Raw genomic sequence first — 14,512 nt, 5'->3', positions numbered from 1 at the left:
TTTGTCCAGCAATGAGTCCGCATCTCTGTTGACGACTGTATGAATTCTTAGAGCACTTCAAAATATTCATTTATACCGTGACAGTCACTAAAAGATGTGGGTGTGGGGTGAGGGAAGCTGAGGAGAGGGGAGATTTAAAAGAGAGCGTTTTGAGGTTGTGAGGGGATTTGGGTTGAGGCTGTGCAGGGGGTGTCTGGGTTACAGGGAAGTGGTGGAGAGAGGAAACAAGGACTTACTAAAGGAAAGGGAGGTGGCGCTACATTTCATTCATTTTTAACTGCCTCTGACATTAAAGCAGCTATTTTAGTATCAGATGTTTTTTCCAGTTTCCTGCTTTTATCAGCTGGAGCGATTTAGAATTTAACTACACTCTGACAAAGTTGACAATAATTCTATTCCACAGAAAACATCAACATGAGCATAAATGTGTAAATTACAATTTTCAGATGGATATATTTAAGTTATACATAACTGACATGAACACTTAACTCACCTGTACAGCAAATAAACTGTTACTTCTTGCGGTTAAATGTTCTTTACATTTAAAAGGAACTAAAATAGGACAAGAGTTTGCATTTATCATTTTGCAGATTTATGCTGGTCCTTTCTTTTATTGTATTTTTTTTCCAAGAAAAAATAGATGCATATTAAAAACACATGGTGGTGCTACACAGAACAGTGCAGGATTGGGTTTTTTTGGCATATATGTATGATGGCATTAGACAACAGGTTAGCACTTTAAAGCAGTCTGGAAGTTTGGAAAATTTCTTTTCAGAAAATTCCTCTTTAGCAGAGATAATGTACCTGATTTTCTCTTTAATATCTTTTCAAGCTCCCTAAAATTCCATTAATTTCTGACCTTACTTAGTGAAAAAAGTAAATATCCAAATATCTGTAAACCTGAAATGAACAAAACTTTATTTGACTTTCTCTTCCACCATTTTTTAATGCCATGGTTTATTATACATTCAAGATTAGATGACCCTTAACTGATATAATTCAGATACAAACATTCACAGCTTTTATCACACAACTCCACCTTAAGGTTGCAGACATACTGCTTTGCTTCATCATCTTTTAATGACAACACATGCTGTAGTGGCTATTCTTTGAATTAATTTAATCATTAAAAAAGAGGGATGATGTAAACTGCAAATCAGCGTACCAAATGGTCGATTGGGAGTTCTGGGATTAAGAAATTTGCATGTTGCCCCTATGTCTACGTGGGTTCTCTCCGCCTTCCTCCTAAATGTATGCATTTACTCACCTGAAGGCCTTCAGCCCAGAAGTGCACAAATGTCAGGTAAGAATAAGGACAATTGTTAAAAACAATAAAAAATATTTCTATTGATTCAATTATTTTGGTCCTTTCAGCGTAGCAAATACAATTCAAATTTAAATCCACTACAAAAAGGAAATACATATAGACCGAAGTGTCCAACAGGACACAAATGGTAGCAGCCCCACCAAGTGGCCAAAATTATCTTCGCAACCTGTTATTTCCGTGAATTGGTTATTCGAATTCTTCTGTAAATATAAAAGAAACAACTCTGTATTTGGAAACCATTGTTCAGAATAAATCACATTTAATGTCTTAACTCAAAATTAAACAGTTCTCAGTCCACTGATTGAAGCTCTGCTCTCCAAGTAGGGTTTTCCTGAGACTTCCCTGTAGCAAAACAACGTTCCACAGAAAGCTTCTCAAGGATCAACGTCACGCTGTCTTCAGCTGGGCCTGACTGTCAGCCAGGGTGAAGGGAATTATCAACTCTCCAAATACCAGTCAGTACTGGCAAAAAAGAGAAGGGTAGTTCTGGAATGGCCCTTTTTATGTATCATGATTGCAATATCATGTAATATGTATATATTATAACAATAGCCTGGTTGCCTGGATACATGAACCCTCTTTTGAGGTACACTGCAATATCATTCATGCTCTCAATCTACTATCATTGAATATCTTGACTTAAATAATTTCCTTAATCAGCAGTTCTCTACTAATTACCTCTCTTGCACACACAGGTTCACAATATTCAATGTACTTTATGATGTTTTTGCAGGTTTTGGTTGAAATTCATGCACAAATGTTCACATTTAAACCCTAAAAAATGGGTTTTAAAAAAATATACATTTTATTTTTATTGTTTGGCTTCAGTTTGTGCACATTTACACTTTTGTCACTTCAAATTTATTTGAATAAGCGGGGAAAAATTGTCATCAATAAATAAAAGTTGATTGTGAAGCTTCATATAGTGAGCACTATTATGCAGATAATGACATGAGTCAAGACAGAATTTAAAAACTGTTTTTCTGCTCATTGACAGTAACAAACAGAAAGGTCACATTTAATCAAATGAAGTCATTCCAAGTTTCCAGGCTCTGTACAGGTTAGCTTACCAGTCATTCATAAAATCAGTTTGACCCCTGCAGTTTACACAAACACACACCCACATGCAAATGCACATAAACCCAAGATGACACATGTCTGTTACAGGATATCCTACCCCCACCATATAAGCCCTGGGCAGGGTGAGAGTTTGGCGCTGGTGTCCTTTTACTTTCTTATTCTTCTCTCCTCCAGTCAGTCTCTGTTTTACCCTCAGAGCACAAGATATGTTTGGTTTTTTGAGAACAAAAACAAAACAAAACAAAAAAACAAACATGACAGACAAATCTGTGAATATTCCCAAACCTTATACTCTAAAAACCATGTAGCTGTACTGGTAAAATCAGTCCATCACACAGTAAAACATCACCTCCATGGTAATATTGTGTTGAAAATGCTCATTAATACAGACAGTATCTGTATTAACTTACTAATATATAAACATGGACTTAATTTGACTGACTATTTGAGCTATTGTTTGTTATTAAACACACAATTCTATTCATTTAAATCCACACCCACTTCTAATCCCTGTATATCCTTTAGTAAAGGACTTAATTAGTTCTTGGGCTGTTGGTGCCTGTGGCAGGGTATTTGAAGACTTGGGTACTTCCTGAAAACACTACAAACCCGGGCCATCCTCTACGCACATCATTGATTGATGAAATTTGACACAGGAGCACTCTGAAAGTGAAGCCTACACATCTTCCTCACCTTCTGGTGTGGTATAAAATCAGAATTGAAACAGAACTGAATCTTACAAATAAAAATCAAGATAACAATTTAAGGCCTTTTGATTTGTTTGTTCTAAAAATGTGGGATCAAATCCATATGAGGATTATTGATTGACAATCTGACACCCTATTTGGCCTACATATATATGAAAAGATATCCTGCATAGTCATTATTGATATAGAATCAGGCTGAATCAGACCAGCTGTAAAGATAAAGGAGCTGTTACATAAAGCAGAAATGGGAACAGTTTTAGAAGAAACCTGAACAGACTCATGAACGCTAGAGCTCCTGTGATCATGTTGGCAGGTTTCTGAGCTGGCAGCAGGTCTCGCTGCTGATGTCCCCCCCCCCAGAACCTACTGGTCCATTGTGTGCCAGCCAGCCCATCGACCGGACGTTTACCTCCATTACCTCGCTCTGTTTCCCTCCACAGCCAGCCCAGAATAGCCCATCAGTCAGCAGCCTGCATACACTCATTTCCTCCAATAGCGTGACTCTCCTGTCCGAGGAGGCGGGAACTGGATTCAAACAGGATAAAATGTGGAAAACAAGATGTGACAGAGAGGAGAGTTTCACAAAAGACAGGAAACATAGAGACATGTTAAAAGTCCAGAAGAGAGTGATGGAGGGAGAGACCGACGGAGTGGAGGTGGTAGGGAGTTCAAAAGAGATGTGAACAAGACAAAGAGAGGAGGAGGAAGAATGAGCGATGGCAAGAAAAACATAAGATGAGAGCATCGATGGAAGAATGACACAGGAAAAAATACAGATAAAAATACTTTTTCTGGGGCTTTGATAGAAAGAGTTTTGCTTTAATTCTGATATGATTTGATGCAGAGTGATGACGGGCTGAGAGCGCCCAGACAGATGAAGTGATGAAAGTTTTCTTCAAACAGAAATGAGTCAAAGCTTTAAGCTTTTACCCACATTAGTCAGGCCACTGAAGGACGCCGCTTTCATCTCACACTGACCTGAGGACAATCAGACAGCTTATTTTCCCAGAGGATAAACACAGATTCTTACATAAATAATGAATTATTACAACTTATTCCCGACATATCAACAGCTTGGCCCATAACAACCCAGAGGCATTTCCCCTCATAGGAGGATTATGGGGGGTTATACTGTAGACCAAGAGGATCATACACAGCACATCTACTGTATAATGCTTTATAAATTACACTAGACTGTGTTCTTATTATGTATACCTTAAATTACATGTTGGTAGTAAACACAATCTTACTTTTAGAAGAAAAAACAGGCATGTTTTTACTAATAAATAACAGATATATTAGCCTTTGATTTTGTCTACTTATATTTTATGAGGAAATAGAAGTTTTATCTAATGATGAATATGATATAAACACTGTTTAGTTCAATTTAATTCGATTCAATTTCAATCCAGTCGGTGTTGTGCAGTGCCCTCCAACAGCCTAACCTCATGCATGTCAGGCTGATTACAAGCTGGCCTGCTGCGGAAGGTTACTTTGATATGTTACAGCCTCATTCTTACCAACTTTTCTTTCTTCTAAAACTGTTCCCATTTCTGCTTTATGTAACGAGCCTCATTCTTACCAACTTTTGGTAAGAATGAGGCTGTAACATATCAAAGTAACCTTCCAAAGAAAGTTTTGGCATTGATATCACGGCCGTGTGTGTTATTAATACACAACCTGCTGAAACCAGATGTTTACACACTCTATAAAAAGATACATAACCCACTTTAAAAAAAAACAACAAAAAACAGTAAATGACAGTAAATCCGATTCAACGATACCTGGTTCAGGTCAGATAAGATTTCTATACGTTTACTCTCTTTGGGAAGGCCCAGATGCTGATGACATGAGAGCTAAACACATCACGCACACTGCTTGAGTGGCATCATAGGAGAAAAGTGAGACATCTCACACTTAGAAATCTTCTGGATTGTGGTCAGATCTTAAACTCCAGAAGCTGCTGTATAAATAAAAATGCATTGGATTTTCCTGGCTGAGATGTAGCTGATGTACTTGTAATAAAAAGCTGTTGTGGATGAAATCTACCTTATTTTTCAGACTCGTCCTAATTGTAAGTGTTTTATTTGAAGACAGAGAAACTCGGAGATCACAGGGTACCTTGGATGAACAACTTTAGCAAACAGGTCAATTAATTGATTTCTGAGTTCATCAGCATGATTAATTGTTACAGTTTCTGTATATATTTAATTCCAGATATACTTTATATACAACATCCTAAAGGTTGGCTTCTTCCTCTCAGAATACACTTTTTGTGTGTGTGTGTATGTGTGTGTGTGTGTGTGTGTGTGTTTACTGTCAGTGTTGGGACTACAGAAATCTTTATTCTGCAGTCATGTTACAGGTAAAGTAGACCAGATTTCCTCTCAGAAATAATAGCTTTGATTCAAATGATTCAATAGATCAATGAGCATTTACATTTAATTGAATTTTAGGAAATTTAAAAAAACAAATGATAAATACAAATCAAGTAGATATTTAAAAAATAATGGCAAATAAAGAAAATAAAAATGCTACTCATTGGGATGAAAAGATGTTTAATGTTATGTTGGTGTGAAATTGATAATAAAAAGATAAATCTATCAATGTTATTCATTGCATGAGCCACCAAATGTTTATTTATAGTTACAATAAAGGACTGAAACATGAGTTATTGGTGAGTATCATTTTAATTCACATGCACGCACATACGCACATGTGCATGCTGAGCTTCACGCTATGGGTGTGACACTTCCAAGAGCCTGAGATAAGGATGATTTTTTTTCAAGCTGAACCAGAAGCACAAACAACAGCATGTTTGTTGGATCCTGGGATGTTTTTGGCTGAGGGGGGAAACCAAACCCACCGACAAACACGACAGCCATGACGAAGACTGATGTCATGGTGACAGAAAATGGACTGTTGTTATCATATATATCACTATTTCCAGTTAAAAGTCAACTGTTAAATCTAAATAAATGTGCACTGACATAAACAGGGGCCTCACATGTCATATTATCACACTAATGTCATACAAATATGAAGAGTGATCTAACTTTAGATTGTAGCGTTACATGTAATGAAACACCGTGTTGAAGGTGACAAAATTATTAATGCAAATGTTTGCTTTGTTACGATTACATATCACTAAAGGAGTTTGGTGTGTTTTTTGCTAGCAGCACTGTTGATGATGATGATGTAAATGTGCTTCTACAAAAGGTGAACTACACAGGCAGCATGTTTAGTAGTGTTGTGCTGTATGGAAACATGGAACCAGTGCAGGACAGACTCTCTGCATAATAAGCATTAATTGAATGTTAATTATCCTCCAAAGAGGATATCTAACCTGATGAATGCAAATACTGTGAAGATCTCTGTGTTCAGTCATCTTCCTCCAGTCACAGTCCCCATCCCTGGACCAGACCATATGTTAGAAAACGCCTCTCTGTTTGACAGCCTCCCAACGAGAAAATTGTTTTTCTAGAGCTCCTAAGAGTTTGAGACTCTATAGCTCATAATCTCAGTCTCTTTTTTCAGATTTTATCATCTTCACGTCACACGGTCCATTTCACCCAACTATCACTGGACCGGTAACTGGCTCAGTTATCTCCTGTACCCTCCTGAGACATGATCAAATCTAGATCCTGCGCTTCAGCGACCCATGAGTCCATCTGCTGTGCTTCAAACATGCGCATTAGGTCAACTAAGTGCAGTGAAGAGAAATAATATTAGTGATAGAAAACTATATCTGTTCTTTGTGTTCAGAGACTCAGAAGCTGAACCCAGCCAGGGTTATTTGAACCGGTCCTGGATTGCCATTTGGTGACTTGGACTCTGAACTATGATGGGACCTTTATTTAATTAGACTGATACTTTGGAGACTTGAGTTTAATCCTGTATAACATTGTAATTATGCATTGCACATCGATGTTATTGGTAGTTATATGTAAGCTGAGTTAACTTCCCCTAGCATCATAATGTGCATTAACCCAGAAGGTTTGACACCTGCCAAGTGATACCACACTGTAGTTCTGTCATGTTTAGAACCATGAAATAAAATGATGTCTTCTCCTGGTCCATGACTAATAAAGTGGCTCTAACTATAATGGGACTGACTGTTAAATCACCCACTTTTCTAATGAGGAACAGGTGTCCATAGAGTGTCTGTCCACTCAGACCTACTTTGACCTACTCTTGTGATGCCTTTAATCCTTTAAATCTTCTCTAACTATAGGCTTGCACATGTTATTTGATGAAAATTAATTAAATGCTACATTATACACACAGAAGTGTCACTTATGGGGCTACAGGGTGATGCAGAAAGAGCGATCAGGGTGGTTGCCCCAATATTTAACAAGAGTTACACGCCACGCCAAAAAAATGATGTATTTAAATCAGTGTGTTTGTGTGCATGTGTGTGTAGGGGATTCACTTGACCTGTGTGCTCTGAAAGCCCTGATGGCAGCAAAAGCGAAGCGAAGAAAGCAAGGAACACTGATGGTGGCAGAATGCCCACTCCAACGCTAAATAGTTAAATAGTTGAGTAAAAGTTATTACTTCTACTGGAATTTAAAATAATTTAATTGCTTCCTTGATTACAGTATTATTAAATTAATGAGCTTAACATGATTATCCTTCACACTCATTGACCTAAAGGAAGCACCATAGCTGAATGCTTGAGCAACACTTCTTAGTTTATGACAGACTCAAATATGATTAGACAGATTTTGACAATTCAGTTTTAAACAATTATTTTTCATGATTTAAAAAAAAACCCTGAAAAGTATAAATAGATATATGATGATGACTTTGAATAAGAAGACTGTTTTATAATAAGAATTCTAAGATGACAAAGACAGGCGTTTTGGCTTTCATTAATTCTGTAACAATAAATATGCATTTTAGTTGAATTAGTTTGCCATTGGTGTCTAACTTATTAAAAATGAATTAAGAAAAACTTTGTTACTGGCTTCACAATCGGAGTGGAGGTAAAGTTTGATTCTGGTGACAGTGAGGTGGAGGGAGGTGCAGTGGGCTGAATAAAATAAACACAGAAACAGCTTTGCTCTGGGGTCATTGTGCATAGGAGGCTGGAGAACAGAGGAGGAGGAACAGTAGGCCCCCAAAACATCTGTCTGAACTGGAAGCAACAGAAAATGTTCAACTGCACAGTGAGTAGGGAAGACTTTAGCAAACTCTAATAATGCTCCCTATAGCTTAAAATGAATTTTTGCGGTTTTTGACTCACTCTTGCTCCAGATAGTATTTAATCTGGATGATTTATTTATTGTTATTTTGTGTGAGTTTTTAACAAATTTATTTTGGACTTTCACAAAAAACAAAACACCTCACTATTGAAATTAAGCATGAAATGTGAGACTGGAGCAGGTAAAAAGTTTCTCTTTATACTTTATAAAATTCTCACCCCACTGTCTACGTCTCGGAACGAGCCTTTACTCCTAACGACGATCAACACCATCTTTATCATCATCTGCCTCGATAATCACCTGCTATCACGTGCACGTGTGCTCGCGAGCCCAATTATCCCGCGTCTCGTTCAGCTGCGCGTGGAGCGGCTCCACTAATGATCCACTTTGATGCGTTCAAACACGCAGATATTGTTTTAATCTACAAATGACATATTAATGTGGTCACTGTACGTGTCATGAACAAGATCAATTATTTGTGCACGCATTTGTCCGTTGGACCGGGTTTTATTGTCAAGTGTCGGAACTATGAGCGGGGTCATTAGCCAGCGGCTACAGTCACTGCGCCTGCGGGCTCTCCTGCTACCATGTCGGGGGCAGACGGAGAGTCGGACGAGGCAGTTTTCGCTCAGCTGCAGCACCATGGCGACCTTTTCTTCGACACAGTAGGAATTTCATTGACAGTTTTCCGGCCGTTATGTAGTAAACTGTAGAGAAAAAAATTGTAAAGGTAAAGGGCCCAAAAGTTTGGGATAACGGAGCGCAGGCCAAAGTGACGCGTGTGTATAAAATTATTTTAAAAGTGGGTAACTCGTAAAAAAAAGTGGGTTAAAAAAAAATTCCTAAAAAAAGTGGTATACATTTTTCTAACGTGAAATTATTAATTCTCAAAAACTGTCTTTTTTGCCAGGGTTCTTCCGGTCCTGAGGATGTTTTTGAGGAGGACAGCTACTCTCCTTCCTCCTTCTCCTCCACGTCCTCCGTCCCGCCTGTGAAGTCGGTGTGCACCTCCTGTAACAAGGACATAGTGGACCGCTACCTACTCAAGGTGACACCGATGATGGAACACAATTTACACGTGTTTTGGATTTCCTGCAAATTCTGGTCCACTGCAACCACGTTATACATGTTATTCAGCAGTGTATTTGCTTTAGACCATCACTTTTATTATCTTAGTTTTATAATTGTAGTCCAGTAAGGACGCAATTTCTAATAGTCAATTTCTGCTCATCTGTCACGTGTATAGTCAGATTGTAAAGTTGTAAACATGTAATCTCAAACTAAGGTGGCTCACACTGTGTAGGAGAGATCTGGGACTGTGTTCATGGAGCTACACGGATCTATACATATATGACTAAAAAGTCTTAGTATTTGCCGTAAAAGCTACAAATAATCAATTTGTACAGCTACATGTGCGTCCCGCCATCAACAAAATTGTGGGCATGTTTCGTTGCTATATGGGGCTTTGCCACTAGTCGGCGCTAGGACACAATTTATTTATTTTTTAGGCCCAACGTCTGGTTTTGAGTGAGGGAGATTACAGCTACTTTAAAACTGTAAAAGACTGGCCAATTCACTTGAGCAAAATTGTCACTAATTTTAAATTGCCTTTTTACTTGGAATGCATTTATAACCTGATTCTTACATCATCCGTGCTGCATCTGTAGAGCAAACAAGTTTTCCATAACTTTAATTTCATCTTATATATTATCTGTAGCCTTTATTTAATTACCGTGATATTAATTTTGATGATGAGAGATTCATTAAGTCGAGCAGTGTCTTTCTGTGTTTCTGTAAGCGTAGAGTTTTGTTTTAAATCCAACCTGCACTGTGGTGAACTATTGAAGTAAGTTGAATGTCACTCTAATTGTCCTGGTGAATTTTAAAATGGTGTATTTTATGTCCACACCAGGTGAATGATCTATGTTGGCACGTTCGCTGCCTCTCCTGCACCGTTTGTAAGACGTCATTAGGCCGACACGTGAGCTGCTACATCAAAGAGAAACAGGTGTTTTGCAAACTCGACTATTTCAGGTGAGTCAGGTGTTTTAGGGATTTTAAATCTAGCTTTCATTCAGCTGAGAGAATAAAATACTGATTTCATGGATTATTGATTAATTTGGGTATTTTAGTAACTGTTTTATTCTCACACATTAAACTTGTCTCATTAAATTGGATAAATTACACACTGACTGAATCTGAACATTTAAAGTTTGGTTCACAATCTCACATTGCCAAATGCTGTGAGTATTTTTGCTTGAATTGCTTTGTTTTCACATCCTTGATGTATTCTGCTTGAAATATTAAGTTATTGAAATGTACATTGGAAGTAAAAAATGTATCTGAATTTTTTTAAAAGCTATAACATTTAATGGAAAATATAAGAAGTTTAATCTTAATGTAAGAAATTTTATTTTTAGATTCTAATCTGCACTGTGGATTTAATGACTGTAGTATGAATAATAAAGCACATTCATAAAGTGATGCACTGTATTTATAAAACAAGTGGTGCTTTGGGTGATTATCTTGGTTGGCACCAATGGAACATCCTTTAGCTGGACCTGAGAATTGGCACGTTGAAGTAATTTTAGACCAGACTCGGCTTTGATTAGTAGCAGCTGGTCAGAAGGCTCACAGTTTGTCTGCTGTGTGCCTCAGGAGATACGGCACCAGATGTACTCGCTGTGGCCGGAACATCAACTCCAGCGACTGGGTGCGTCGGGTCCGAGGCAGCACCTTCCACTTGGCCTGCTTCTCCTGCTCATCATGTAAACGGCAGCTGTCCACCGGGGAGGAATGTGGACTTCTGGAGAACAGGGTCTTCTGTCGGCCTCACTATGAAATGGTGGTGGAAAATATCAAACGTGCCAAGAAAAATGGTGAGCCTGTTGAATCATGATCTATTTGAAATATTAATGGTTAAGGGGCTCGTGCATGTATTTGGGGTCTGTAATAAGTAATTTATGGTAAAGTTTATCTTCTGGAAGATTCAAAGATGATTCTTAAACAGTTAAAAACTACAATGGCAAAAATGTATCTTGGCATTCGCACCACAATGGTTAAAATCATACATAAAACAGAAAATGTCCTGGCCTTTACTGGTGTCTAAAATGGAAAATATTCATCCAGATTGGCTTTGTGTAGGTTACACTTGAGTGGTAAATGTTACATTTCCCACTCTGGTGCAAAATAAAAGCGTAAGACCATCTGCAGGTAATTAGCCTGAGAATTGTTTTTTTTCAATATTTTTGTTTTAAGAGGACTCAAACGATGGGGAAGATATGGGGGATAAGGAGGAGGCCAGCACAACAGCCAGACCTGCTAAAAGGGCCAGAACCAGCTTCACCGTCGATCAGTTACAGGTACTGTACTATGCAGTAAAAGGATAATTGTTTGTTTAATGGATATGTGGCTGGAGCTACGGTGTCAGCCTGAAGATCAGATCATTGGGTTGGTTTAGTGACCAAATCAGTCAAGTATTCTGGTGTAACTGATATATGGGGGAAAATATGGTTTCTGGAACCGTGTAGCTCTTCACTGATGTCAGACATGTTTCACTGCATCTGGACGAGTTGCCCTCTAAAGGCTACTCAACCAGTCTTAGAAATAAATATTCTTTAGTAGTTGGCTACTCTAAGATACAAATGGGAACACCGTGACACTCCCACAGATCTAATCGAGTCCAACCTGGGACACAAATATGTTTGAACAGGTCAAACTGACGTCTCTGCTTTGTTCTAGCACAGTATTATTGGACTAATATGTGCAAGCCTGTTTCCCTCTGTCCAGGTGATGCAAACTCAGTTTGCTAAAGACAGCAATCCTGATGCTCAGACTCTTCAGAGACTGTCAGATCGGACTGGTCTAAGCCGCAGGGTCATTCAGGTACAGCAGCTTTTCTGGGCTGACTCCTGACCTCTCCTGAGCTGCAGAAATATTTAGACTTGCTTTTTTCTTATCTCTTCATAAGAGGAAAGAATTGGACATGTGATCAAAGTATTGTTAATTTAGTGAAACTTATTGTTTTGGTCAGAACTAAACACATCTGACAGAATGTTTTTGAGTTAAACGCATTAAAGTTTAAATGTTTAGAAAGAATGGAATGTATTTTGATGTCGACGGTCATAATTGGAAATATAAACTGCACCTGAAATACATCAAAAACAGTGGTTATTTGGTTAATTCTTTAAATGTCGGATTTCATTGTAAAATATCAAAAATGTTTGAATGCAGATCTGAAAAAATTACTGTAGCCATGTGGTTAATGAAGAAAACCTCAGTCACCAGGTTAATCTGCTGATTCCATGCCACTAAATGCCATAAGATTTAGCTGACAGCTGACCTTTGACATGTTGGATCTTATCTGAGCAGTGAAACATTGAACTTCTCAGGAGCTGTAACCAGAAAATATCACTTCCATTCTCCATCCAGGTTTGGTTTCAGAACTGCCGAGCTCGTCAAAAAAAACACATTGGTCCAAATCCTGCCTCCAACTCGGTGATGACATCACTCGCTCCCAGCCCACTGACGCCACCGATAATGGAGGATCTACAATACGCAACTTATATTTCCCCAGATGGACCACTGCTCACTACACTGACTTACATGGATGGTAAAGGTTTAATGTGACCTCTCCTAGTTGGTTCTCATATGCAGCTATCTCTATAGAGATTTGTCCTGCTGATGGATCAAATCTTTCATTAATTCTGTTGATCTGTATTCTATTTAAATGTGCTCAGGCCGTTTTACAGCTCCACAAGCTTAACCTTTTTTCATTAGACATTTAGACCCTGCGTCCTTACATAATTTTATACTTTAATATACTTTTACTTAAATTTATACTTTAATAAAGAACATTAAGCTTTAAATTCTTTCAGAAATTTTAAGGAATTAAAACCAATGTTCTTCCTCCCTCCTGTAGTGCAAAACCCAGACCCACTCCTGCTGCAGCCGCTGGTTTCCCATCCACTGACGCAGCTAAATCTCAGCTGAGCACCAGTCATCCACCAGTACCTGCTGGGATGGAGACGGTAAACCACAGCTGGATTTAAAATAAGATGACTTAAAAAAGGAAGGTAAAGGATATCTAGTAGTTTTTAGGGGGAGCCAAAAATGTATTCACAAGTGGAAATGCACAGAACTATGTGGATGAGAATTCTTTTGTTAACTGATGAATTTATGTATTTCATTTATTTGCAGGAATTTAGCTGAGGGATTTAGCTAGAACGTGAATGTACAATTTATATTTTTTTTCCCCAGATATTTACATTTCATATATGGAAATGTTTAAGGACAAAACATGGACTTCTTGGAAGTCCTTGGCCTTGTTATGACATTAAAATCAGCCTAAGTTACTGTTTAAAAACATTACTCAAACTGTTTTTCTTCTTTCAGTGCCCATCTTTTGTCCTCGAGATGACCTTTAATTTAGAATGAAAGTCTACTTTAATATAACAACATGATGTGTATGTTTTCTTTGATTGTTAATGTGAAGTGACTGATGCCATGTATAAACTGCATGCTGCAAAATGATGCCTGCCAACCTGTTGCTTCTTTCCTGCTGACATTTCTGGGTTCAATAAAAATGGTTTAATTTGTGATTGTCATGACACAACCTAATCTAATTAGAGTTGTTCTGATTACCGTAGACGATCTGTTAAAAACCTGACACTAATCTGAGTTATCAGATCAAATTTGGCATTTAAACATATTACTTGCACGGCTGAGAAACACGTCTGCACATCACAGCATGTGTGATATACTTCAGTCTAGATGACCTGATGATGTGAGGTAATGTGTAGCTGCTCTAATTTGGTTGAAATCTAACGGAAGCATTTTCAGCTTGAAGCTCCCAATTGCCATATGTCTGATTTCAGTCTGTTGCAATTTGCAGAAAGTTTTTTTATTTTTTCATTTACATGCAAATTTCAAATTGAACTGAATCTCGTCTGCACGTTTGGGATGACGCACGGAACAAAGCTTAAATCAGATCAGTGTTTTAAAATGGCCTTTCTATATTAAAGTCCAATGACCAGTTTTGGTCTTAAATGAATAACAAGGTCAAAATGTACTACATACTCTCAAGAGAAAGTTCTGGAGGGCAGTCTTGACTTGGGACAACAATAACACTTGATGTTGGTATTTTCTGAAAACGGGTATAAATATTTCTAAAGCACAATTATTACTGGAAC

General features: G+C 37.9%; 1 protein-coding gene across 3 annotated transcripts; it reads left to right on the top strand.

The window, feature by feature from the left end:
- Nucleotides 1–8,195: 8,195 nt before the first annotated feature.
- On the top strand, nucleotides 8,196–13,935 carry LOC130539265 (LIM/homeobox protein Lhx8-like). Of its 3 annotated transcripts, none has more exons than XM_057057485.1 (9): nucleotides 8,196–8,285; nucleotides 9,232–9,369; nucleotides 10,234–10,355; nucleotides 10,980–11,200; nucleotides 11,580–11,683; nucleotides 12,111–12,206; nucleotides 12,753–12,933; nucleotides 13,243–13,351; nucleotides 13,716–13,935. In XM_057057485.1, the coding sequence occupies exons 1-8, from the start codon at nucleotides 8,271–8,273 to the stop codon at nucleotides 13,311–13,313; spliced, it is 948 nt and encodes a 315-aa protein (XP_056913465.1). In that variant the 5' UTR covers nucleotides 8,196–8,270; the 3' UTR covers nucleotides 13,314–13,351; nucleotides 13,716–13,935. The 3 variants fall into 3 exon arrangements, with proteins under 3 accessions (XP_056913465.1, XP_056913466.1, XP_056913464.1); XM_057057484.1 differs by lacking the exon at nucleotides 8,196–8,285 and adding an exon at nucleotides 8,662–8,986; XM_057057486.1 differs by lacking the exons at nucleotides 8,196–8,285; nucleotides 12,111–12,206 and adding an exon at nucleotides 8,658–8,986.
- The last annotated feature ends 577 nt before the right edge of the window (nucleotides 13,936–14,512 follow it).

Source organism: Takifugu flavidus, chromosome 15 (genome assembly GCF_003711565.1).
Source record: "Takifugu flavidus isolate HTHZ2018 chromosome 15, ASM371156v2, whole genome shotgun sequence".
NCBI classification, from domain to species: Eukaryota; Metazoa; Chordata; class Actinopteri; order Tetraodontiformes; family Tetraodontidae; genus Takifugu; species Takifugu flavidus.
The sequence above is the reverse complement of the archived record's forward strand: the minus strand, read 5'-3'. Positions and strand labels throughout refer to the sequence as shown.

What these genes read in the sequence shown, in the direction of transcription:
- LOC130539265 (XM_057057484.1), top strand. Translation starts at nt 8,909, where the DNA reads ATGTCGGGGGCAGACGGAGAGTCGGACGAGGCAGTTTTCGCTCAGCTG. An exon ending in TGGACCGCTACCTACTCAAG is followed by an intron (nt 9,370 to 10,233) that starts GTGACACCGATG and finishes TGTCCACACCAG; the next exon opens with GTGAATGATCTATGTTGGCA. An exon ending in TACACTGACTTACATGGATG is followed by an intron (nt 12,934 to 13,242) that starts GTAAAGGTTTAA and finishes TCCCTCCTGTAG; the next exon opens with TGCAAAACCCAGACCCACTC.